Source organism: Camarhynchus parvulus, chromosome 20 (genome assembly GCF_901933205.1).
Source record: "Camarhynchus parvulus chromosome 20, STF_HiC, whole genome shotgun sequence".
NCBI classification, from domain to species: domain Eukaryota; kingdom Metazoa; phylum Chordata; class Aves; order Passeriformes; family Thraupidae; genus Camarhynchus; species Camarhynchus parvulus.
The window spans coordinates 1,012,220-1,039,081 of NC_044590.1; the positions used below are offsets into that span (position 1 = coordinate 1,012,220).

The 26,862-nt window shown below is 49.5% G+C and overlaps 1 protein-coding gene across 3 annotated transcripts; it reads right to left on the bottom strand.

The window, feature by feature from the left end:
• Nucleotides 1-10,474: 10,474 nt before the first annotated feature.
• Nucleotides 10,475-17,291, bottom strand: KCNG1 (potassium voltage-gated channel modifier subfamily G member 1). 3 transcript variants are annotated; one of them, XM_030963196.1, is made up of 4 exons: nt 17,060-17,291; nt 13,892-14,004; nt 11,841-12,645; nt 10,475-11,356 (listed from the first exon to the last, which is right to left on the bottom strand). In XM_030963196.1, the coding sequence occupies exons 3-4, from the start codon at nt 12,597-12,599 to the stop codon at nt 10,586-10,588; spliced, it is 1,530 nt and encodes a 509-aa protein (XP_030819056.1). In that variant the 5' UTR covers nt 12,600-12,645; nt 13,892-14,004; nt 17,060-17,291; the 3' UTR covers nt 10,475-10,585. The 3 variants fall into 3 exon arrangements, with proteins under 3 accessions (XP_030819056.1, XP_030819058.1, XP_030819057.1); XM_030963198.1 differs by lacking the exon at nt 13,892-14,004 and having other exon boundaries at nt 10,586-11,356; nt 11,841-12,642; XM_030963197.1 differs by lacking the exon at nt 13,892-14,004 and having other exon boundaries at nt 10,586-11,356.
• Nucleotides 17,292-26,862: the final 9,571 nt, after the last annotated feature.

Sequence of the window (26,862 nt, forward strand, 5' to 3'; positions counted from 1 at the left end):
GGCTGGTCTGTAGCACTATTAATCTGTGACAGGGAATTGTCAGGACCATGGTGGGCAACACCTTTCAGTTCCGTGTAGGAGCTGTGTGTATTTATGGACTGGAACAGCACCAGGGTGTAAAGAACTTCCAGAGGCATCCATCCTCCTTTGTGGGATGGCAAAGCAGTGATTCCCCAGCTGAAATAGAGAAACTGAGGTTAACTGTTTAATAAGACATAAGTTTGACCCCGGAAAGTTGGTAAAACAGACAGAAAATGCTTTTATCAGTGCTTAGAAGATTTCAGAGATTGAGAGATAATGAGGCCGTGAGAGAGGGCACAATTAGGTATTTATCCTCCCTCCTGCAAGGACAAAGCCCTGTTTCCTGAGTTTTCTCCCTGTTGCTGTGGCAGTGGCAGCTCCCCAGCTGGATTTGCTGGCTGGCAGGAAGAGCTCTGCACATCTGGGGAGTGTCTGTACTTACTGAATGAAAAGAAGGAGAAATAAATAGCTTCTCAACAGAGCTGCCTGAGGCCTCCTCACCTCAGCATAGCAATTATCTCCTTATATTAATTAAGGTATGGATTTCTTTACTTTCTGAGGAGGAAAGAAACACCTGTCATGACTAATCTTCACATTGTACCAAGGAAAAAAAAGGAACAGCGCCATTATAATTAATAGTTGAAAATGTGTATTTTGGTAAAATAAAGTTTGAGAACAGCCACACTCCCAGCTGCATTATAACATGCCATGGTTCTAGCCTCGTGAAGGAACAGCTGTGAATTTGTAAACAGAGAGTCAGATCTTGCACTTTAGAGGACAATGAAAACGTGGAAGGCCAGGACTTAAAGTAAACTTCAGTGTTTGTAGTGTGTGCCCAAGAGTTGTTGGGCTGTGGAGGCACAGCTCAGTCACAATGTCTGGATTCTGGGGTTTTCCTCTCTTGGGAATTAAAAACCAGGGGGACTTGTTGAAGTGCCTGACCTGGGTTTAAATTTGTCTGTCTTCACTGTGATGTCAAGAAGAGACTGGAATGTAAAAGGCAGCAGAAGCAGTGATTCTGTAATTCCCGTGCTGGGTGCTGTGTCACACATCCCTCTGCCCTCACAAAGGCATTCCTTTCAGTCATTCCAAGCAAGGGGAACCCAAGGATTTGGAGAGAAGGGAAAATCTCTTTGATTCTAAATCTGAGTGTGTAGAAATTGTGTGTGAAGCCTTTTCCCTTGTTCCAGGAGAGTTTTGCCTATGTGTTCTCCTGTAAATGCAGTCCTTGGCAGTGCTGCACTCTTTGAAGATAGGCTGGACAATCAAGGATCATAAAATCATAACTAAGCCCAAACCATTCTTATTATTGCAGGCTTATCTTTTGTTTTGACTTGCTTTAATTCTTGAATTCCAAACATGTAGAGCTTTCTCTGTTCACTGGGAGAAGCTCTCCTTAGAAATTCTGAAGAAGCACTAAAACTTGATGATTTGTATTGCTGCCAAAGCCCTGTGGAAAGGCGTGTGTGCTGCCACTGTGGATGAAGGGAAGCTGCTTTGGCCAGGGAGCTCTGAGCGTGGCTGGGCTCTGTTGTCAGGGGGGATGAGGTCAGGACAAGATCTTGGCCTTTGCCCTCAATGTCTTGGGGTTGCATTTTCTAATAAAAACTTCACTGTTCAAAACAAAACTTTGCATTAGGTCCTCAAAACATTCCAAGCATAAGTTTATCCTTTTTTTTTTTAAATGTGAAAGCTTTGAGCTGTCGTTTGTGAAACTACAGAAAGAATAATGTGAGGGCTGTGTGCTAGGTGGCACTGCAAGTTAATAAACCACAGCTCTCCCGATCTTGAGAGATGCAATGCAAACTTAGCAGGAGCTGAGGTCCCTGGGACAAATCCATCATTGTGCAGGTCTTTTGAAAAAACACCAGGGAAGTAAAATAAAATGGAGATGAATATTAAAATGGAGATGGATGAAGGTAGCAAAATTTGGAGACAGGAAAACGCACTCACAAATTGGTTTGTGGCATTAACCTTTTGTGGTTTGTGTTTTTTGGTTAAATATAGCAGCCCTGCCACTCTACCTCACTGCAGCTTCAACATGGTGGGCAAATATGTACAGGGCAGGAAAAGATGCAGAGAAAAACAGGATAAGGAAAAAGAGAAGAAATGCAGAGTTTGCAAAGTTTTATTCTGCACTCCTCTGGTGCACATCACTTTCCCCCAGCCTTTGCTCTGTGTGTGTTATGTTGAAATCTTACTCCAGTGAGCAGGTTCCAAGGAACCAATTTAATAAAGATGTTCTAAAAGTTGTGATAGCTCAGATTCATGGACTGTGGGACCTGGACAAGGCAGTGGGGCATTGCTCCTGCTCTGGTGGGAGCACTGACAGAGCTGCACCCTCTGTGCTCCCCTGACAGCAGCAAAGCAGCTGAGACACTCTGCTCTCACCACAGGAAAAGAAAATCACCTCTGTTTGCCCATTCTCCAGGCTTTTGGCCTTGACTGTGCTCGTTTGATCTTGTCTTTACAATATATTCCAAGGGATTGATTCAGAGCCAACTGAAATGTATCCGTGGATGGTGCTGCTTTGCCCTCTTGTGCTTTTCATTGCAAAGTACCTGCAATTCTGCTATTTCCTACTCCTGCTAAGAACAAAAAATAGCTGCCCTCCAGAGTGATGGCTGTCATGTGAACCTTAGCAGAAAAGCAAGCTGATACAAATTCAGTCTAGTCCTGCTGTGGCACAAGTTTTCCAGCCAGAGAAGAAGCTATTCCTGGTCTGCATTGGGGATGGTGAAAGTGAAGGTATCCATGGGATCCGGGGTCAGGGTATGGCTGCAGCCGCTGTGGCAGCTCTGTGCCCAGCCCCAGGCTCTGTCCTGCCCCTGGCACCCCCAGCTGGGTGCTGCCTGCCCCTCAGGGTGCCCTGGCCCCTTGCTGGGCTCGCTGGGGAAGGACCAGCACAGGGATGCTCCTGCTGGGAGAGGAAGCTGTGCTTTGGCTCTCAAGGTGCTCCTGCTGTTGCTAGGAGACCAAATCCCTGCTCTGAGGAAAGGTTCTCTCCAAATTTAAAATGGCTCCTTAGCAGGTCGTCTGGGAAATGAAGTCTCTTAGGCAAACGGGCATTTACCTGCTCAGGAGCAGGGGAAGGAGTCATGGAACCACAGGATGGGTGGGAAAGGACCTTAAAGCTCATCCCATCCCAACCCACCTTCCACCATCCCAGGTGCTCCCAGCCCTGTCCAGCCTGGCCTCGGACACTTCAGGGATCCAGGGGCAGCCAGAGCTGCTCTGGGCACCTGTGCCAGGGCCTGCCCACCCTCACATTAATAAAATCTTCCTTATCATTAGTCTGAATCTACCCTTTTTATTTTAAATCAATTCCCCTTGTCCTATTGCTCCAGGGCCTGCTGAAAAGTTCTCATTTTGTGAAGCACACTTCTAACTTCACTATGTAAGGGTTTGAAATTATCAAAAATCATTAAAGTGTTTAAACTTGCCCTTTTTATACGTATTTATATGGACACATATGTACGTGCAGAGCCAGAGGTGTATTCCACATGGGGGACAGACATGTTTTGGGCAGAATTTATTGAAGTAATTTCCAGGACTTGCATGCTGTAATTTCAAACACACTTCTGAAACTCTGCTCTGTTTCACTTTACTACTGGAGTAGTGGGAGGTAGCAGGTGTGACAGTGATTGGAACTCATTAAAACTCTCTATAGCTGCCTTGTCATCCTCAATTAGATGACTATCTTTTTTTTTTTTAATCACTTGAATTAGATTCTGTCATTTCTTTTATAAATAAAACCATAACTTTACTTACCAGGCTGCTCTTGTACGAGTGATGGAGGTGTTTACATTGCCCATGTGACTTTGAAAATGTTAGTTTTAGTCAGATTAATTTTAGCTTTTTGAAAAGTATCTCTTGTCAATATTGCAACCAAATAAATGCTGCAGAACTGTTTCCAGGAGTTTCCCCCTTGCAGAAGTGATGGTGACGGCATCTCCATCCTCCTTTCCTTGCAGATCCCCAGCCCGCTCTGGAAGCGAGAGGCCACGGCTGCAGTGCAGTGGATTGAATGTTTTCCTCTGGATTTTAAAAAGAACTTCCCCGAATATTTTGTCCACCCTTTCAGAGTGGGCCGGTGCCGGTGGGAGCTTTAGGACAGGAGTTTGCCGGGAGCGGCCCGTAGATGGCAATGTAAGATCCTTGGATGTTCCTCCAAGGATGGGAGCCCGTGCCGTCCCCAAGCACCGACTCACAGCCCGGATTTGGGGTGCTTCCCAGCGATTCTTGACTCTTCCAGCAGCACGGAGCCACCTCTGCGGCCAGGTGGGCATTTGGGACACTGTCCCTCTCCTAGCGATAAATATAACTATACCCAATACAGAAAACAACCAGAGCTGCATTTACAGGGAACGCTTGTCCTTTGGCTTTGCCTGTCAGGAGCGTGCAAAAATGTGACTGTACCTTATCCCAGCATCCCAGAATCCCAGCATCCCAGCATCCCAACATCCCAATATCCAGAATCCCAGGATCCCAGCATCCCAGGATCCCAGAATCACTGAGGTTGTAAAAGACCTCCAAGGAACATCCAGTCCCAGCCGTGCCCCATCCCCACCCTGTCCCCAGCCCAGAGCACCGAGTGCCACCTCCAGCCCTTCCTGGGACACCTGCAGGGATGGGCACTCCAACCCTCCCTGGGCAGCCCCTGCCAAGGCCTGGGCACCTTTCCCTGGGGGAATTCCTCTGGAATGCTCATTTTGTGCTGTGCAGGTGCCTGCGGCACTGCGGCTGTGCTGGAGCTCCTGCTGTCCCTGGAGAGCGAGGGGGCAGCAGGGACAGAATGAACCTGTGGCTTTCCCACATCCTTCTCAAGGGAAAGTTTCCTCAAACCAATTTCAGGGCTCCTGGAAGCCTCCCCTCACTGTGCCGTGAGATGCTTTGCAGCCTTAACTTTGCTAACGGATGTTGTCCCCAGAAATATTCCTCTCCAAAATTAAAGTCACCTGCAATCGTGCTGTTGGGTTTGGTTTGCATGAGGATAATATTTATTGATTTCCCAAAATGTGCCTTTCTTTATGAGTGAAGAAACTGAGTCATCTTTTCCTTGGCTGACCTGGGAGCTGCCAGCACTGTGAAAGTTAAGGATGATTCCTCTCAGCTGCTTTGTGACATGAGGAGCATCACTAATGAGAATGAGAGCAGCACTTCAATTTATCATTCAGCAATTCTGTGTCAAAACTTCATTTCTCTGTAGAATTAACTATAGAAATTTATGCTGGTTCCTCCTTTGTTCCTGAGATGGGCACCATTAAAATGATATTATCTTTAACAAAAAGATAAACATTATTATCTTGCTGACCACTTCACTTGCGTGACTGAGAGCTGTCAAATGAGCTGTGAAGTTTTTTGAAGGATCCCAATCTGCAGATGATGGTTGGGAATTTCTTATATTCCAGGTCAGTCCCTCGAGCAGGCTAATTATTGTGCTTTACAGCCCAGTTTTTCTGGACCCACACTGAATGTAGGAGTTAAATTATGACCGTAATTAGGGATGGCTACAAAGCTGCTGTCGTTAATGAGGGGACCTGACAAAGGAGGAGCTGAGACAGCCTGACAGAGTCACCCAGGTTTCTGTGCCCTGCCTGCCTCTGGTGCTGCACAAGGCTCCAGCTTCTGTCACAAGGGCTACAGGGACAATGAATGAATATTTATAAAGTGTAGCAAATATGCTCTAATTACCCTAATTGGCCTGCTGTGGTTCCAGTTATGGCAGAACTTAATTTCTGTTCAAGTGACATTTGCTTCTGGATTAGCTCCTGCAGGCAAAGAAAAAGTAAAATCCCTGCTGAAGAGGGCAGAGGATCCCCTGATATCCTGATCCAGCATTCCCTCACCATGCTCCTGGCAGGCTCATGGCTAATAACATTCCTCATCTCGTTAGGCATTTCTAGGGAGCATTTCAGAGATGTGAGACACTGGGAAATGGCAAAGAAAAACAATGAGCAAAAAGGGAGGGAGGACTAGTTTTATTGTTAAAAATTAATAGGCCAAACTCTGAACACTTTCAGGGGGGCAGCACACAAAATTCTCCTTGACTTCATTGGAGGTGTAGAAGTGTATCTTTATTAGTGGTGTATGGCTCTGCAGAGTGACTGACAGAGGAGTCCTGTCCTGAGCACTCACACAAGCTGCTTGTGTTCAGGGAACACTTTTGCCACCTAACCTGGCCTTCACCTTGCTTTGGCTCTGCCCACTATTGTCAGGAAGGCTGAGCTGGTGAGGGATGCTGGAATGGGATGGTTGAGACACCACAGAGGGTGTGAGTGGGTAAATCCAGTGGTTTGCAATTTCTGCCGTAGCAAGAGAACTTTTGAGGTGCATTTTTGTTGTCAGGGGTGACATTCATCTGCTGTCAGAGGAATGACTCCAGTTCCATGCCTTTGGATCTTTGGGATTCTGTAGGCTGCCCTCTGTGTCTGGGATACTCCAGATCCACCAGCTCATGGGACTTGGGATCTTTTCCTCCCTGTACTTTGCTACCACTGCCATCTTTTGGATAAGTAGATATTAAATCCACTGTCAAATCTTGCATGAGGCAGCCAACAGAGCTATTAACACAGAAAAAATGGGCCATGCAGTATTGTACCAACTCCTGGTAGTAAATGGGGAGTAGTGACTGTGAAAATGGGGATATCTGTGACACCCCAGCCAGAGTCAGCTGCTCAGGGCAGGGGCGATGGCACCAGCTGGTGTCAGCAGGGGTTGAAATCACGGTCTTCAAAGTCACATTTGGCACTTCTTTTATTGTTTCATTTCTAATTATTCTAATTTAAATTCTAATTATTAAACAGTCAATTCACTCTAGAATTCAATTCACTTAGAATTAGTCAATTCACTTAGAATGATCTCCTCCAGTTTTCAGCCTGTTGCAAAGCCCAAAGAGGGATGTGAAATTTTGCAGCAAGCAAGGTTGCTTTTGCAGCAGGCTGAACCCCCAGTGAAACCCTTCCCACGCGAGCCAGGGAGGTGTGGAGCACACCAGGTTTCCTCCCAGACGTGCCTGTGACCATGTGGGAACCCGTGACTCAGCCCTGCAGGAGGTTTTGTTCAATTAGACATTGCTGAAGCCTCTCACTGTGGAGCTCTGGGGTACTGAATGACACTGGGAACATTGTGAAGGGTCAAAGGGAGACGAGCTCTAAATATTCCCTACAGAGAACTTTGGAGGACCTTGACCTGCAGTGAATGTGAGCACAGTGAGAATGGTTTCAGCTCCTTCAGCACTTCCTTTCAGCACCTTCTCTGCTGTGCTTAGAGCAGCCACGTGGCTCTGCCTTCGTTCCTGTGCTGCACCCACCAAGGGGCTTGGGCTGGTTTGAGGCAGGAGGAGGCTGGAAAGGGAAGGATTTCGGGGAAAGTAATTTAATGTACCACCTTACCTGGAAATTCTGCTTTCAACAGGGACTTTTCTTTCTCAGTTTTTATGGATCCTTCTTGTTCTCTTCTGAATCTGACAGATTCTTTGTTAAAATACTTTAAAGTTCTGTCCCAAAGAGCTGTGACTGTGATTCTTGGAACAACATGCAAGGAAGAGGTGTCCCTATACAATCTCATACCTGGATTTTCCTGCAGGGGGATAATTTCACTTTGCTGCTGCTTTCTGGCCCTGCTGAGAGCCGAGCTGTGCCCAGCCCCAGTCCCTGTGCCACTCTGCACAGGGACAGGCAGGGACAGCCCATCACTTCATTAATCCAAGGAGTGCAGCTCCTGCTGGGGGATTCCAGCTGGCCAGAGCCCCGGAGCAGGAATCAGAGCAGTGCCAGCCCCTGCTGCTGCTGCTGCAGACAGGCTCTGCCCTGCTGGTCTCATCAAAGCGCCAGTGCCTGCACTGGAGCTGTCCTGGTGGCTGCACACGCTGGGAGAAGCCAAAGAGGAGTGACAGCCCTCAGCTGTGTCCCAGGAAACAGCCAGCTCTGAGCCGAGCCATCATTTTCATGGATTTGCCTAAAAACCCAGGTAACAGAGTGCACCGAGGCATCATCTCCGAGAGCCCCAGGAAAGCTGGAGCACAGCACTGAGGCTGTGCTCTGGGGGCTCTGGGCTGGATTTATTTAGCACAAGGACCACAGCAGGAGCTGTCCCTGTAAAACACACCCGGGGGGGGTCACAGCCACTCAGTCACACACCCTGAGCTGGGCACAGGCACCTGCTGCCCAGCACAGCTGCACACAGCGTGGCACAGCCTGCAACACAGGGTGCTTTCACTGCTCTGCTCAACCAACACCCAACTCCAGGGTGATGCTTGTATTTTATTTTTATTGGACAAGGGCTTTAGAATCAAGGCATAAAAAAATTAAGTGATACATGAAGTAAATGAGCGCTAATGTAAAGACAGTGAGAAAATGGACGGCCCTACAGCATTTATTAGCTAGCAGAACATGGAAATGAGCTTAGGTTTTATTTGGTAAGTCTTGATTTCTCCCTATATTCACGTACAGCTCCTTATTTATGGCTCAGCCTGTCAAACACATTCTTAGATAAGCAACTGTTGCTCACAGGACTAATCTAATTACCAGTTCTTTTTATAACGAACGCTGACACAAAGGTAGAAGATGCATAGCACTTGTGCTGGAGCCAATGCTCCAGATGATCAAACAGTTCTGAAATTTCAAAAAAATCGGGAGAAGAATTTTTTGTCACGATGTTCCTGTTTTTTGTCCAACTCTAATTAAAGATGAAGAACAAGAGTGAAAAGCTGGTTCATTTGCAGCTTTGGCACAGAGTTAATTGCCAAGAGTTTAGACTGGATATTTTAGCACTCTGCAGTAATGTTCCATAGGCACATTTCCCTACCACAGGCTGGAGAACGCTAGAGCTCTAATTATTTGTAAAGTGCATTTTTAAAAGTTTTGGAATTTTCCTTCAGGAACAAGCATATCAGGACAGCTTCAAATTGTATTTTAAAGACATTTGAACAGAAAATCAGCGTGCTGTAGGTTTGGCCAAACAGCACAGACTGAGAAACTGAATTTACTTTTTTTGGAAGGACAATGTTGTGTCCTTGGCCTTCATTTAAACCATAAACCATTATGCATTCTGACATTTCTTGCAACCTGCTCCAGAAATGCCAATAAGAAATAGTATTTCTGAAAATTAAGACAAAGAAGCACTGGTCAGTGTGATGGGGACTTTGAAATTCCCCAAGCTCTTAACTGCCAGTAAGCCATTTTACTGAAGGAATGGAAAATAGGTGAAACTTTAAATCAGCTTTTCTTTACCTCTAGGCACACATGAAATCAAACAAGTGGATTTAATTATTTTTGACGTTCTGGAGTTTTTCTCCTGAGCTGTTCTGCAAGTCAGGGTCAGTCCCTCTAAAGTAAAGGGGGTCTGTCATGAACGTGCACAGAAACCTGCACCAAACCCGAGTCCCTGTGCTCCCCCTGACCTCAGCACAGAGCCTGGACCAAGATGAACAATACCTGCTTGTGCTTTAGGCTGTTCATTGCTTTTCCTGTCCTGTTTGAAACCTTCCCCACTACCACCAGGTGGGCACTGACGGCAGAGCTGAAGTGACTCCTGTGCTGAGCCCCTCCTGATGGAGGACAGGGAAGCACAGAGCTCTCTGTGAGCCCCTCCACGACTCAAATCGGATTTTCTTCTCCCCTCGCTGGCAGCTTCCCACGGGCGCAGAGCTCCTGCTCCTGCCACAGAGTGACAGCTCGTGGGAAGGGTGGCCCCAGTTTGCCCAGCAGCGCTGGGGTCCCTGGAGGCTGCCCTCTCCCAGTTCCCTGGCAGAGCTGAGGGAGAGTGAAGCTGGGAACAGATGGTGGGGAAGGCTGGCATCTCCTCATGCATATTTCACTGGGTTTGCAGCTAGTCACCTCCTATAATAACATTAAGTGCTACAAAACTCCAAGGCTTTGTTCCTTGGAATGTTGCATTTGATGGCATCGGATCAATGCTGTAACATCAATTAAATTTTGAAGCTGGTGAGCTCTGAGTATTTACATCTTTAGCAAGGTTAGGCTATAAACAGCTCGATTCTTCTGTTCTGCTGTGGTTAGGGCTGACTTGCAGAGAAGGAGCTGGTTCTTTGCTGAGTGACAAATCTTACGTGACGTTTTTATAAAGCACAATGGGACAAACATCCGTGGTTATTTCCATTACCCTCTAAGGCGTGTTACTGGGAGACAATTTAGCCATTAATCCTGATGTATTTACATTATTTATATACAAGAGGAACGAGAAAAATGGTAGCCTGTTTAATGATTATGTACATTGTGATTCGGTTGGAAAAATGTGTATTACAAATGGCAAAACAGCCTGTCAAGTGCATAATTATGTGTTGCTCTTTTTTTTTTTGTTGTTGCCAGAGAAGTTTTAATTCCTTAAATCCCACTGCATGATCTCAGTGAAAGTTCTGCCCTATACATTATATGGGGGGGGAAGGAACAGCATAATGACAGACCTCTTAAACCACATCAGGTCCCGGCTAGAGCCCCTTCTCTTCGTTTTAATATGAGGATTACCTTTGTAAGGTGCTTCCAGAGCGAATCAAAAGATAGAATCTAATACAACGACAGCAAGAGAAACAGGAACGTAAATTTCACTCATTGTCCCTAGTCTCGGAAGAGAGAGTGGTGAACAAAACCTCGCTGCCTTGTGACTCATTGCTCATCTGAGACTTGGCCTTCAGTAAGAACTGCGCTCTCCTGTACATGATCCTCTCCTGCTCCTGCTTCAGCTCCAGGTAGGAGCGCGAGAAGGTGTGGAAGATGGAGGTGACCGGGAAGGCCATGAGGAGGATGCCGCTGAGGATGCTGCTCAGGGCCACCACCTGCCCGGGGATGCTCCTGGGCACCATGTCCCCGTAGCCTACGGTGGTCATGGTGATGACTGCCCACCAGTAGCAGGCGGGGATGCTGGTGAACTCCTGCGAGTCGGCCATCTCGTTCTCGATGACGTAGAGCAGGGGCGCGAAGAGCGCGATGGCCACGCACAGGAAGAGCAGCAGCAGCCCGAACTCGCGCGTGCAGCGCCGTGCCGTCAGCCCCAGCGTCTGCAGCCCCAGCGAGTGCCGCGCCAGCCGCATCACGTACAGGATGCGCAGCGCCCGCAGGATCCGCAGCACCAGCCCCACCTTGTCCAGGTAGATGTTGCCCGAGCTGGGCTTCTTGGAGCCCTCGGAGCCCGTGTCCACCAGCAGGGTGATGTAGTAGGGCAGGATGGCGATTATGTCTATCAGCGTCAGCGGCCTCCGCAGGAACGCAAACTTGCTCCTGGCCTGGATGAATCGGAGCAGGAACTCCAGGGAGAACCATGCCACACACACGGACTCCACAATGAAAATATTGTAGCACATCTGGGAACACTCACCCTGCGGGAAAGAGGAGGAGTTTGTAATCGGCTCTGGGTAATAACTGTTTTAGTCGGTGCGGTGACAGGAGGAGAGGGTTCTGTGTTGGTTTTTTTAAACCCAAAATATTAAAGGAATTGAAGCTGTTGCTATGGGGAAACACATTGGCAGCTTGGAACATGCTAAATGCAAAACTTAGAAAGGCTCTGCTTATTCCACAGAAGATACTGCTCGAGAATTTCAGGCTTTCTAAGTAGCAAATACAAAGTCTAACAAGGTAATATATAGAAGAGTGCTAAGAGAATTTTCTTTGGACATAAAACTGGCTATGGTTAATTCTCTTACAAGTAATTGAAGAGTCACGTAATGTTTCAAATATTCTTCACAATATTTTCCCCCCTCTAAACGCAGCTGCAAAATCCCCATTGAAGTCAATAACCTCAGACCGTGTACTTGCTCTGCTCTTCCCAGCACATACCACTTGGCATCCTGAAAGGTAACTTACCTTTTCCTCCTCCTCCCTCAGGTCAGGCATGGTGCTGATGGATAAGTTCACTGCTGTAATAGTTACAAACAAAACAGACAAACACGCAAACACCTTTCCAGGAAGGCCAGACTGGGGCCTTTCCACCATGTCTTGCAACTTTCTCATGCACAAACCAATTTTTGTCTCCTCTACTGTTTCACCTGTTGTTTCATTTTCTAGGAGGTCATCCTCCCGTTCACTAATCTCTGTGAGCTCCTCCATTTTTTGCAGGTATCTCCTTTTACAACACCAGTCCAAGTTGTCTTCCTCAATGCCCCAGTAGAGCAGCTCCTCCTGGAAGGACAGCGCGCACATCTCCCGCAGGAGCCGGAGTTTGCCGACCCGCAGGAAGGTCAGGATCGTCCTGAACGCCCCCGGGTTGCGGTCGAAGAAGAACTCATTGCACGTCACATCATAATCGTCACAGATGTTCAGAATGTCGTCAAAATTAGTGCAGAACTTGAGCTGTCCCAGGCGTGTCAGGGGGAACTCGTCGAGCGTGGTCCAGGGCAGCAGGTACTTGATGCCCCCCACGTTGATAATGATGTGACGCTTGCGGTCGTCGGGGTGGAAGCCTTTGAGGAGATCCTCCTGAGGGTGGATTAGCCTGGCTCTTTGGTAAAACACTCCCTTGAGGGTTTCAGATTCTGGAAAGAACGTGTGGTTGAAGGAAGCATCTGAAGTACAGCTCAGGGCACTATAGTCATAGTCGGAATTCTCTCCAGGCATAAGAGTCATCTTGGAAGACAACTTTGCATCCCTTCGCTGCTCCTGCAAGTGTCTTCTGGAACACAAAACAGACACGGGGTGAGGAAATGGCAGGCTGCTTTCAGGTTTTGAGCAAGTGTAGTGCTTGGAGCCCAAAAGCATTTATGGATGATGAGAGCAATTGGAAAGGAAACAGCAGTGGCTGAGTGTGGTCAGGCCTTTCTGGGCAGGCTGGGTCTGTCCAGCTGGGCAGCACTGAGCCATGCCAGGGGCTGTGCCTGCTTCAGGAGCTCTGCCTGGCATGTTTGTCACACTGGAGGCTTCTCCTGTCTCACATACAGAGGCCTCTGTTCCCAGTAGGTAAAGATGGAAACCAGGAATAATTCCTTCATGTGACAGGATGTTTCTGGTTCAGAGTGGAGGTATAAAAATGATGACAGTATCACATTAGTGACACTAATCTGTGAGCACCCAGAATTCAAGTGTGTTTTGTAGAAAATTAAATTGTATAATCTTTTTCAGTATTACTCATAAAACTTTTGAGTATTTTAGCACCCATGATATACATAGAAAGAATCAGAAGTCAATTATGTTGTAATTCAGTAAATACATCTAAAAACCAGTTAGTGCAAAACTAATTTCTAAAAGACCATCTGGAAACAACCTGGGGGAAAAAAGCTCGCTTGTATTGGTGATCACATAAACATTTGTATAGAGTTTATACACAATTAATGACATGGCAACTCCCTTTTTATGGCCTCATTGCACAGAAACACAGGATTTCCATACAGAGCTTGGAATGCTGTTTCAGTTACCACTGACACCCTACATGCAGTAATAGGGCTTTGTCCTTGCAGCACACTGAGCCAAGCTGCCTTCACCTCTGACTGTAAGAACCCAAACATTTCTAATGACAGCTTGGACAATCCTGTTCAAATTCAGCTCATGCAACACTGGCGTAAAGTCCAGGGAGTGGAGAGAACAGAGTTCAACTGGGTATCAAACACAGGAGCTGGAAATGTTCAAACTTCTGGCCTCCCTAAGTCACTGCCCTTCAGGAGTCAGCCTGGAATCTGCTCCTGCACAGGAGGCTGTGCAGCACTGCCCCAAGGCCTTTTATCTGCACACAGCCTCAGCTGAGTGCATGGAGTCCCTGAGTTTCACTGGATAAGAGCATTTATTTATTAAGGAGATTGTACAATATAGAGACATTAAATATGCACCAGTATTTTGGCTTTCTAGCCTCGGGTTCACAGGAAAGGAATAAATATTCCAGTTGATTGGCTTCAGGAGAGTTTTGTTCTTGTCCTGGCTGCACTCACCTCCCCTTGGATGGGCACCCCAGGGACAGAATCCCTGCTAGGGCCACTTGCTGAGCCACAGAACCTCCTTTTCAGAAGCTGGGTTTATAAACCACACCAGGAGTGGCACATACCTATTAAAGAAGCAAAACCCACGATTACACAACAGCAAGGGACTCAAAGCACAGCTGCACATCAGTTAAGAGCTCTCCTTGTTGCAAGGGCACTTACAATGCTTCAATTAAAAACTCTCTCAGTCCTGCTCCTGAACTTCCCGGGGGTTTGGGCTGAGCAGAGCAGCTCTGTGCACACTCACAGGTCAGCTTTGGGTGGAGAGCTATTTCCTGACTCCTCATCCAGAATCACAGGATGGTTTGGGTTGGAGGGGACCTTAAAGCTCATCTTGTCCCACCACCGCCATGGATCAGCAGAAGAAATGCCACTGGAGTGCAAGCCATGGTTTGATATGAAACCAGGGCTGCCTGATGGGTGTTTGTGTAGGGCTTCATCTCCCAGACCAACTGCTGTTTTATTTTAAAATGCCTTTTCCCTTCTGCCTCAGCCCTGTCTAATGCAGGGCTGGTCCAAACAGAATGAAGATTATGACTGATATAAGATATGGATAAGTGGGAGCTGTTAACCACTTTCCCTTCTGTAATACCAGATGATGTTGGTTAGCAACAACTTATCCTCTGAATCTCAGCCAGGAAAAATGAGGAGGCAGCTCATCCCTGTCACTGGTTTGATCTCCCAGCATATCCACAGTTGACACAATGGGAAGAAATGGAGAGAGGGAAATGTAAATGTTGTGCGTGTGTCAGACACACGCTGTAACCCTGAGGCAGCAACTGTGAAAGAGCAGAGCAAAGAGAAAGGGATTTCTTTCTTCACTGCCAGCTCCTCGACCTGTGTGAGACAACAAATTGGACAAATGAATCCCCTGTGTGCCACACTGAGTGGCTGCACTCAGAAAGGGCTGCTCCTTGGTTTGCCATAACCAGAGCTGGCAAGCCTACAAATCCCACGTAGGATCTGCTGCTCCACATGGGTTATTTTCATGTTCTCTGCCTCAGATACACGCAGCATCATATCTACAGGGGAAGAGTAGGAGGAGATAAAGGACAATAATAAACGTGGCCTGACTTGAAGGAAGGCAGAAAGGAGAAAAAATAAACCAATGCATTTCTCTGTGTGTTTCTTCTTTTCCTTCTGAGGGTGCCTCGACAGAGTGATGGTCAGCATTGCTTTAGGAGGACAGAGATCTAATTAATGGAAGGACTCCTTGCTGTTGAGCTGAAAGCCCAAGCAAGCTGCTTTATTCCTCCATTGCAGCCTGATGACCCTGGGGACAGCTGGTAAGAAATGCCTTCAGGAGCACACAGCAATGTAAGGTCACACAAACACATCAGCCTGGAGCCCCAGCCTCCCCAGCAGCTAAACAAGGGGAACTTTAGGGCTCTCTGTGGCAGTGAAATCCTCTGCTCTGCTCTGCTCTGCTCTGGCTGAGTCAGGCCCAGTGGTAAAAGCCCTCCTGGCCGGAGCTCTGAGCAGCATTCTGCCCTTGGAATGCCTGGGACCCACTGAAGCCCAGCTCAGCCTCCTGGCTGCCCTGCTGACAGTGTGCCCTCCTCTGGGGCAAACCCCTTCTCTCTGAGCATCGTTGCTCCCATGTTCTGTAAACTTACTGGGGCAAGAGCTGTCCCTTCCTGCCTTATCACCCTGGGAATTGCTCTGGCTTTCAGAACCTGCAGAACTGCAATAACTGACCTGGGCCAGGGGCTCTGGGTGACTCCAAGGGGTGGATTGTGCATGGCAAGTAAGAGAGGACACATTTTCAAAAATCTGTCCTGCACAAGATGATATCCATTATGTCTGGTGAAGAAATCAAATTAGAAATCCGTGCTGCCCTTATTTGCAGCCAAAATTCAGGAAGGATGCCAGACTCCGAGGCAATGGGAAAAGAATTATTAAAGATGCCCTTCTGAGAGAAGGAAATAGAACTCATGAGAAACATGACAAAATTCCACTGCAAGTGTTGTTCCCCCCCCAGTGTCCGCTGCAGTATTTTGAATTCTGCAGTGCATCTCTGATGTAATCAGAGCTCCTGCAAGGAGTCCTGCTCCTGCTCCACGGCACAGACAATTCAAAGTTGTGCCTGGATGATAACAAGCCTGCAAACAAGATGCAGAACTCCCCCCACGTCTCCTCTATCAATTCCAGTGCCTGCAACTCATCTCTGTTGCTTTTTACCATTTGTAAATTAAGTTTTAAAAGACATTAAAAAAAAGTTTCAGATTTCAGTGCAGGTTGAATATGAATATAGTGAATTTTGGAAAGAATTCCATAAGGAACAATGTAATGATCCCATCTCCCTTAGTCTTTCCTTAGTTAAGCAGGCACATTTCCAAGCAGTGCCACACTCAGCTCTCCCCTGGCACAGGATTTCTGTGCTGTGCCTCACTGCCAGGCACCTCCTGCCACACTCCTGCAGCTCTTTGCAGCCTGAGAACAGACCTCAAACTTCAACTCTGCCTGCAAAACTGCTCTTCCAGCCAAATCGAAGTAAAACTTAGAAAGGTCAATGTATAACATGAAATAAAACTCTCCTGAAAAACAGATAAGCTGGAAAAAATATTCTCTGTCTTGGTCTCCTTGAGCTGGACAGTTGTGGCATCTTATGACGACCTACAAAGAGAATTATGTCAAATATGCTACTCACTGTTTGGTTTAATAAAGCTGAGCCTTACACTACTGATAATAATCAAAAGTGAAATAACTTTGCAGATAACTTATATCCCCAGGAGAATATTCTGAGATACACCAGGATTAATAACTGCAGTTACTCTCCTGCTGTGAAACATATTTATGTCAACAAATTTTAGCAAGTCACATTCATAGCAACCTCTAAAACATAATTTTAAAAAGTAAAGGATTTGACATTTACTTGCATAGATAAATATTTTGCTATCGAAATTAAGATACGTAATCATGGAAGAATTCTTTCATGCTCGTCCTGTCCTCGACCCCTCCCCAAGTCTTTTCCAATGAAAAAAAAATCTACCGGAAAGACATTGCCTATCAAGAACAGTTCACTTGATGTGTCTGTCAGTCACCAACGAGCAGAAGTCAGTAAATACACCAACATCAAAGACACCCCTTAATTATTTAGCAATGAAAACTATAAAGGACCTTCAGCTTAGGCAAGGCGGCAGCGATGGGACCCGCGAGCCTCCATGGTGCGCTGTGAGCCCCCGGAGCCGGCGGGGAGCGGAGCCGCAGCGGCAGCGAGCGGCGGGATGAGCCCGGAGCGCCGTCAGCCTCCTCCGCGCCGGGGCCGGGCCAGGGCACGAGCGAGCCGAGCGGAGCCGGGGAGCAGCCGAGCCCCTCCCGCTGCGGGCGGCCCGGCTCCGGCGGGGGATGCCGGCCGCTCGCTGCCTTCCATCCCTGCGGACGGACAGAACCTGTTGCTGCAGCCCAGGGCCCCCGCCCGCTCCGGGGGCTCGGCGGCTCCGGCCACCCCCGGCCGGGCGCGGCCCCCGCGGCTCCCCGGGGCCGGGCAAGTTGCCCGAACTCGCCTGCGAGTTGCCCGGGCGGCGGCGGCGGCGGCGGGGACCCGCGGCTGGGTCTCACCGGGCGCTACCGCGCTGCGCCCCCCGCCGGGGCCGCGGGCGGGACGGGAGCGCTCCGGGCGAGCCCCGGGCCCGCGCATGGTGCGGCACCGGCACCGGCACCGGAACGGAGCCCGGGCAGCGCTGCCCGCACCGCCCGCGCCGGACGAGCAGCAGCGGCGGCAGCAGCAGCAGGAGGAGGAGGAGGAGCTCCCGGCGCCGAGGAGGAGCGCAGCCGGGCCGGGGCCGCCCGCAGCCCTGCCCCGTGCACAGGTGGCGTCCCGGGCTGTCCCGTCCGCCCGCAGCTCCCGCAGCTCTGCCCCGTGCCCACCGTGCACAGGCGGCATCCCGGGCTGCCCGCAGCTCCCGCCGCTCTGCCCCGTGCCCACCGTGCACAGGCAGCATCCCGGGCTGCCCGCAGCTCCCGCAGCTCCCGCCGCTGTGCCCCGTGCCCACCGTGCACAGGCGGCATCCCGGGCTGCCCGCAGCTCCCGCAGCTCCCGCCGCTCTGCCCCGTGCCCACCGTGCACAGGCGGCATCCCGGGCTGCCCGCAGCTCCCGCAGCTCCCGCCGCTCTGCCCCGTGCCCACCGTGCACAGGCGGCATCCCGGGCTGCCCGCAGCTCCCGCAGCTCTGCCCCGTGCCCACCGTGCACAGGCAGCATCCCGGGCTGCCCGCAGCTCCCGCCGCTCTGCCCCTGCCGTGCGCACCGGGCTGTCGCTGCTTGCACAAACGGGATTACGAGTAAAAGCACAAATCCCATCCCGTCCGTGTCCCCGATGTGCGCAGAGGCTCCGGCAGAGCCAAGCCCGTGCTTTGTTCCCGGGGCGCCCTCGCAGCTCAATCAGACACTGGGGCATTGTCACAGACTTGGAGAATTTTGCCTAGCTCTACTTTTTAATGACATTTGTTTGACATCTGGGTGGAAGTTACTCTGTGCGGATGCAATCTCCGCTTGAAAGCAGCGAGCTGAATCTCGGAGCCAGGGTTAAGGAGCCAGCAGCAGCTCAAGCTCTGTCACAGACTCGGGCGAGCGCTCCCATCCCGTGCGCTGCTGTCCCCCCGCGGGTGCAGAGACCACCACCCGTCTGGGCTCTGATTTCCCTTCCCTGCCCAGGCACCGCTCCTGGAGGGAATTTCCCGCAGGTGATGTGCCGCACCTCCGCGCGGGATGGGGACAGTCACCTCAAAGGGACAGGCGCTGTCTGTTCCTGTGGGCATCGTGCTTTTCACCCGGAGCACTGCGGGGTCTCCTTTCAAGCCAAGTCCTTTGTTGCTATGGTAATACAAATGAAAAATCTATACTATGGTAATTTTAGCCAAACACCTCTTTTTTCCCCCTGAAGTAGACGGGACTGTGGCTCAGGACTGTGTGGGCACACAGGAACAGTCGTGCTGATATTCCTCAGCCGAGCTGTTGAACAGCAGTTGTGTAGAGGGCTGGCAGCTCGGGCTGCTTTCCCCTGATATTGCACAGGATTTTTGTTTGCCTTTGCAAAGGTTTCTGAGCAGGCTCTCAGCCTTTAGCAGGGAGCTGATTGGTGTTACTGGCCGCAGAGACAGGTACGAGAGTTTTGGCTTTTGTACAAGAGTCTGGAATATCTTGCTAACAAAAGCCTGCATTTTAAAAAGCTTCGCTGTCAAAGAGGAAGGACGTACTAAGTAGGGTCTCCCAGGGAGTAATCTGGGAACAGTTCTGGTCAGTGTTTGCTGTAATAACTTGGGTGACAGGATGGGGGGCGTTTCTAGAACATGTGCAGTGATTCCAGCACGGAGTGCCCGGCTGAGATTTCAAACGACCCCGAGGTACTGCAGAGCCTGTCTGAGCCCAGCACAGCGAAGCTGAAGGGGACAAGATGATGTGGTGTGCCACAAAGGGGGAATATCACACGTTAAATGAGCCCCGTGAGGGACACACGCTGCAGAGAGACTCAGACTGGAGTCTGCAGCCCACGCTGGAGTCTGCAGCCCACGCTGGAGTCTGCAGCCCACGCTGGAGTCTGCAGCCCACACTGGAGTCTGCAGCCCACACTGGAGTCTGTGGCCGGGCAGCGCTGCAGAGCGGCCGCTCCCGCTGCTCCGGGCAGGAGCAGCATCTCGGGGACATCCGAGAGCGGCATTTGTGCTCCTGCAGCGCTCCCAGAGAGAGCAGGCACCGAGAGCGGCATTTGGCTCCTGCAGCGCTCCCAGGAGGCCATCTCGGATGAGCGGCATTTGTGCTCCTGCAGCGCTCCCAGAGCAGGAGCAGCATCTCGGGGACATCCGAGAGCGGCATTTGTGCTCCTGCAGCGCTCCCAGAGCAGGAGCAGCATCCCGGGGACATCCGAGGGCGGCATTTGTGCTCCTGCAGCGCTGGCCAGGCTCGGCTGGGGCGCTCCGGCCGGTCTCAGGCGCGTCACTCACCCTGCCAGAGAGATTTAGGCAAAGCAGAGAGCAGAACCGCAACCACAACGGCGAGAGGCTCGGAAATGTAAGCTGTGTGCAAGGCTGGAGTTCATAATTTGAACTGGAAAAGAAAACACAATATAAGGACTCAGCAACTGTCTTCAAATGTATAAACACATTTGCAAAGATGACAGTAAACACTTGTCCTCTGACCACAAATGATGGGACAGAAAGCAATTTGCTGAAGTGCAATTAGGGAGATTACTTTAGATATCAGGGGGGAAAAAACAAACAAACCAGACAAAACGATTGCCCTGTGAGTAGATGGAGAGTAGCTGGAATCTCGGAGGGCTGTAAATCTGCTCAGTGGAGATTCAAAGAAAAGATTGGGTAAAGAGCTCTCAGGACTGGCTGTGACCATGCCTGGGGCAGGGGAGATTTCCAGCGACCTTCACTTGCCAGCCCTGATTTGTGTCAGTTCTGGTTGCCCATGGAGTTACAGCGATCCTAAAGAAGGAGGCACAAAAGGACAGCTCACTGCCAGTCCATATGATTAATGCAGTGTCTTCTGCTATCCAGCAAATCATCCCTGACTCTGCTGTTTGGATCAGGATCCCATTTCCATCTGGAGACAGACAGAGTGGAACTCTCCACTGCAAGCAAGCAGCTCTCAACTCCAAGTTTTGAGCAATAATGACTGAAAATGGTCATTATCGAGGTCAGTGTTGATATGAATGCCCTGCAGCCTGTTTGGTACCCACTGTAGGACTCCCCCCTCCTCTGGACTCTGCCTTGGCACGTTCAGGTGAGGCCAGGGGCTTTGTGGACACCAGTGTGAGGAGTGCCTGTGAGGTCACTGACTGGAGCCAGCATTACATCTGCCCTGGCAAATGGCAATATTAAATCTTCCCTCTTCAGGCCTGTTCTCACCACATCCTCCATGAGCACAGAACTCCTGGGGGAACCAGAGGTGGTCCCTGCCCCTGAGGGTGACCAGGAGTGCCCCAGCAGTTTTTCTGCAGTGATCAGCTGTTCGTGGAGGACTGGCCAAGGATTCCAAGAGTCAATCAACTACTTCGTGCTCCTTGAGGAACTGGCAGTGCTGCAGAGAAAAAATTTAATCCCACTTTCATTACTTTTATAGCCTGTGGCTGCTTTTCCTTCTGTTCCTTTGATTGCTGACATTGAAATCCTGTTCTATCAGTTTCTCTGGCTTTTTAAGATAATTCCAGCATCATTCTGCGCTCAGGTGGATTGCACACTCAGGAGCAGTGCTGCCAGCAAAACAGAGAATTTCAACTTCACAGCACCTTTCACCTCTCACCTCCCAAACAAATCAGGAGGCTGAATTCCTTTCTGCTGAAGAACTGCATTCATTTTGGGCACTCAGGGCAGAAAGCATCCCCAGGCTGGAGTGTGTTCAAAGAGGGCCACCAGGGTGGTCAGTGCAAGCAGTACCTGCTCTGCTGGGACACTCGAGCAGCCTGGACAAGGGATGGCTCTGGGGGCTCCTGAGGGCTTTCCAAGGGGGCTGTGCCAGCCTGAACGACTTTGGATGGGAGGTAATTGCTGTTTGCAATGCTGCTGCCATCCCCTGAGATCAAGGAGGCTGCACTGAGGGCAGCTCTGGCCCCTCAAGGGGAGCAGATTTCCTGCAAGGACCCAATCCTCCTGTCACTGCATGCTGACACATTTCCTTGCTGATTTATGGCCTATGCAGGCACTTTTGTTGCTTGCTTCTCTTGTCTGTTCTCATGAGCAGCTCCATTACTCTCAGTGCAGTGCCTCTGCAGTGCACCTTCCTATGGATAGAGCCCTGCTTGAGGTAAACATGAATTTAATCCCCCTGTGGTCCCTTTAGTGCCAGCTGAGGTGCTTTGGAGGAACTGTGGGTGCCCACCACGAATAAACCGTGTCTGTCTCAATGGGTGACTCAGGCTCAGTTCCCTGTGAGGGCATTTTACTCAATTCTGGCACTGATGTTCACTTCTGCTCAGTTCTCTGTGAGGGCATTTTACACAATTCTGGCACTGATGTTCACTTCTGCTCAGCAGGATCCCACCTGGATTGGATCACAGAAGGTCTGCAGCAGAGAGGGGATTACACTGAGATATCTTACCGTCACCTTTCATCATTTAACAGCTCCTTGGGCGTTTCTATTGGCAGAGAAGCTTTCCTTCAGCCTTATTCCTTGTGCAGCTTGCTGGGAGCTGTGTGTTTGTGCACAGGCAGCACCAGGCTCCCCTCCCATTCTGCTTCTGCCTGTCCTTGCTGCAAATCATCCAGGAGAGCTCCTGAGGAGCTCCTGCACGTCTGTGTCGTGCTAGTGGCACTGGGGGAGCGAGGAGTAACACATCCCTCCTCCAAGCACAGCTCTGGGGACGTTGTGTTTGTGTTTGCAAGGTGCCCGGTGCGGCTAAAATTAATTTACAAACCCTTGAGATTCTACTCCAGTGCCTCGTGCTGCCAGCCTCCCCCATATTCCCCTGCAGATCCTCGGGGAAGTGTCGGGATCCTCCCCTGGCTGGATGGGGAGTGCTGGGGCTGCTGCAGAGTGCCTGAGCAGGCTGTGGCACCGGGATCAGCATCAGCTCCAGCTCTGCCAGGGAGCTGGGAAACGAGCAGGAAATGAACTGGAAACCAGGCAGAAGTCAGGCGCTCAATTGGGCAGAAAACCCTTTAATTTGGAGGAGTGGAGAGGTGTGGATGAGCTCAGCCAGCCTCCCCGGCGTGGTTTCAGCTGCAGCTTCTCCTCCTCAGGGGTGGCTGAGCAGCCTCTGCTCCAGTCCAGGCTGCATCCAGCCTGGCAGACCCTGTGAGTGAGGAGAGGATCCCCTGCACGCCTGTGCTTGTGTGCTCAGCACAGCTCCTGCCTGCTCCGAGGGTGGGATAACTCCCCAGCAAGGGATGAGCAGGAGAATTTCTGTCTGCAGGTGATTCTTGTCCCTTTGGATTCCTTTGTAGCCGAGGAATGGGATTGTAACTGCGGCTCTGGACCAGGAACCAGCCTTAGAAATGTTTATATTCCAAAATCTTTGTTAAAATGCAGAACTTCGAGTGTGTTTAAATAACTAATTTATATTGTGTATCAACGAGAGCAGTGGAAAATGTTTACAGGAGAGAGAGGTTCTCGGGCTGAAATGAGCTTCAGGGAACTGCTCTATTGAAACTATCAGGACCAGTGGATTATTTATCACTACTCTGGCAGGCCTCCAAAAACGTATCATGGTTTTTTTCAGATTACTGCACTGAAAGAGCCTTGCAAGGATCTGAGAAATTCCTTCCCAAGAATGTGCTTCAGCAGCAGCATTGCTCAGGTTTGTGAGAATGGATAATGCTCCTAAACACACTGCTCCTAAACACACTGCTCCTAAACACACTGCTCCTGAACACTGCTCCTGAACACTGCTCCTGAACACTGCTCCTGAACACTGCTCCTAAATACTGCTCCTGAACACTGCTCCTAAACACTGCTCCTAAATACTGCTCCTGAACACTGCTCCTAAACACTGCTCCTGAACACTGCTCCTAAACACACTGCTCCTAAACACTGCTCCTGAACACTGCTCCTGAACACTGCTCCTAAACACTGCTCCTGAACACTGCTCCTGAACACTGCTCCTAAACACTGCTCCTAAACACTGCTCCTAAATACTGCTCCTAAACACTGCTCCTAAACACTGCTCCTAAACTGCTCCTAAACACTGCTCCTAAATACTGCTCCTGAACACTGCTCCTAAACACTGCTCCTGAACACTGCTCCTAAACACACTGCTCCTAAACACACTGCTCCTAAACACTGCTCCTAAACACACTGCTCCTAAATACTGCTCCTAAATACGAACACACTGCTCCTAAATACTGCTCCTGAACACTGCTCCTGAACACTGCTCCTAAACACTGCTCCTGAACACTGCTCCTAAATACTGCTCCTAAATACTGCATTACTGCCTCTGCCTCAGGTTAGAACCTGAACAGAACCTGTGCTCTGAAACACCGCAGGGGCAAGAGGGTCCTTAAATCCAAACTAAATCCGCTGGTTCCCTGATGATAGATCACTCTAACTGCCAAATGTCACCTGGCACACAATTTTCAGTCATTTATTTCTGTTCAGAAATATACGTAAGAGGAGATCAACTTCCATTACATCTCTTTTTCTAGCTTAGTCAGTTTTTAATACTGGTGATATATTTAATGGATGGGAAATAATTATCTTAGTCATAATACTTTTGATTCATACAAAAATATATATTGTGTTGAGCTTTTAAAACGATTTTGACAGTCTAAAGGAAAAAATTTATTAGGCAAAAGCCATCGTGCCTGACTCCTGTAATTGCTGTTACTAAAAGCTGGGGGGATGCAGTACAATGGAAATGATTTTATCTCAGTATTTCTGCAAGCAAGGCAGTGGATGGGACATGGGGAGATGGGACAGAGAGATCTGGGGAAACTCCTGCTCAGCCTGGGCTGATTTCCCTCTCTCATTTGTTGTGTCTGCAAAGCAGAACATTCCCAACAGCAAAGAATGCACGTGCTCACTGCTGGAGAGCTTCCCTTTGGAAAGGGAACCCTCTGGAGAGGCACTGGTGGAACGGGCCCAGGAGAGCTCCCAGGCTGGGTGGGAGGTGTGGAGAGCTCAGCGAGGAGCAGTCAGAGCTGCAAGCACAGTCCCACAGCCAGGCAGGGCTCTGGGGCTGCTGGCACAGCAGCTCCCTGCTCTGGGCTTTGCTGAGCTGGGGCTGGGCACAGCAAACACAGCAATTCCCAGCTCTGTGCCTGGGCACAGCAAACACAGCAATTCCCAGCTCTGTGCCTGCCTGGGCACAGCAAACACAGCAATTCCCAGCTCTGTGCCTGCCTGGGCACAGCAATCACACAGCAATTCCCAGCTCTGTGCCTGCCTGGGCACAGCAAACACACAGCAATTCCCAGCTCTGTGCCTGGGCACAGCAAACACAGCAAATCCCAGCTCTGTGCCTGCCTGAACAATTCCCAGCTCTGTGCCCAATTGGGGCGCACAGCAAAACACACAGCTCTGTGCCCAATCTGGGGCTCACAGAAATCACACACACTTTCACAGCAAAAGAATTCCCAGCTCTGTGCCCGCCTGGCCACAATCTTCCCAGCTGGGCTGGGCACAGAAATCACACAGCAATTCCCAGCTCTGTGCCTGGGCTGGGCACAGCAAACACAGCAATTCCCAGCTCTGTGCCTGGGCACAGCAAACACACAGCAATTCCCAGCTCTGTGCCTGGGCTGTGCACAGCAAACACACAGCAATTCCCAGCTCTGTGCCCAATCTGTGCCTGGGCACAGCAATCACACAGCAATTCCCAGCTCCAATCTGTGCCTGGGCACACATCACACAGCACTCCTGTGCCCAGCTGGGGTGGCACACTTCTGTGCCCAATCTGGGGCTGGGCACAGCAATCACACAGCAATTCCCAGCTCTGTGCCCAATCTGGGGCTGGGCACAGCAAACACAGGAATTCCCAGCTCTGTGCCCAATCTGGGGCTGGGCACAGCAATCACACAGCAATTCCCAGCTCTGTGCTTTGCTGAAGGGACCTTGATGGAGTTTCCTTCTGATCTCTTCAATTCTTTCTTTGTGAAAGAGGTGCAGCTCTGTGAAAGTCCCACATAGATGAACTTGTAATGTGTTTATCTCAGATAAACCTGGGAGCACAAATAATACAGGAACCCATTCATTTTTAGTTGTATGCAGCTCTGAAAGAAATGCTTTTGATCCTGCTTCTAACATTTCCCAGTGGGTTACTCTTTTTTTGGGGGGAAGTATTTAGCTCCATAATACTGCTTTCTTTCTAAAATAGTAAATAAATCTTCCACATGGTGAACCTGAACATCTCTTTTGCTAAATCCAGACTACTAATTTCACTTTATTATGATTCAATAACTGCTGAAACTCTTTAACGGCTGATAAAAGAAAATGCAGTAGAGGCCAGGTAAGATATCTCATGGAGAGGTTTAGCTTTCCTAGCATGTGATAAAATCAATATAAAGAAATTCAAAGTTAAACCTATGTGTGATTCTTGTAACTCAGACATGGAACCACTCATACAAGAAGCAAGACTTGCATAGTGCAGTTATTATACCTAATTACTGCTCAGCTCTAGGACTTGCTTACAGCAAAATCACCACAAAATGTAGACCAGCTTTCTGCTTAATAAGATTCTTTTTATTAAGTTGATGAAATCTTGCTCTGAGAATAATTCTTGTAGAAATCATAAGAATAAGATCAGGTTCTCCACTGGCAGCTTACTGTGGGTTAGCCATTCACATTTACTGCACTTCTGAAGCTGATGGATTTATCTAAAAATCAACAACACTTCTGGCATTTCCCATTTGATTGAGCCCTCCTGGCTGCAGGCTGCAGCTGCAAACCCTTGGGACTCGGGCATGGCAGCTTTGGGCTTGCTTTGCCATTGGAATTCCTGCCAGAAGTGCCTTGGAGTCAGTGGGAGCTGCTGGGGGGCCCAGCTCCGTCCTGGGCAGGGCTCAGACACACCTGAGGCTCCTCTGTCCCTCCTGCTCTGTTGGTCCCGTGGCATCCAGAGCTTTCCCTGCTCTGTTGGCATGGTCTGGACAGAGGGGAGGTTCACAGATGTTCACAGTTCTTTTAATTTGGCATCTTTTTTGGCTCAGATTGTGAGCAAATTGAGGTTTAATTAGCACTGTGGATTGTTTGTCCTCGTGCAGCAGAGATGGGCTCTGCTGCTGTGGCTCCTGAAGCTGCCACCACACAAATAAAGAAGAGTAATTTTCCAGCATGATCCCAATAAATCTGTGCTTTTTGTCACTCCTGTGTTTAATCTGGCTGAGGAGGGGAGCTGGGGGGGGGGTGCACTGTACAACTGAGTTCTCTGTTGGATCTCATGGCTCTGGAACTGAAGAACAATGTTAGCATTTGTTGTTTCTCTCATAAAATAGATAAACCAGCACTGTCTTGACAAATCTGTTGAAATAACTCACAAATGGATG

Coding starts and splice junctions, on each gene's coding strand:
- KCNG1 (XM_030963196.1), bottom strand. CDS start 12,599: ATGACTCTTATGCCTGGAGAGAATTCCGACTATGACTATAGTGCCCTG. Junction 11,357..11,840: donor TGAGGGAGGAGGAGGAAAAG/GTAAGTTACCTT, acceptor TCTTTCCCGCAG/GGTGAGTGTTCCCAGATGTG.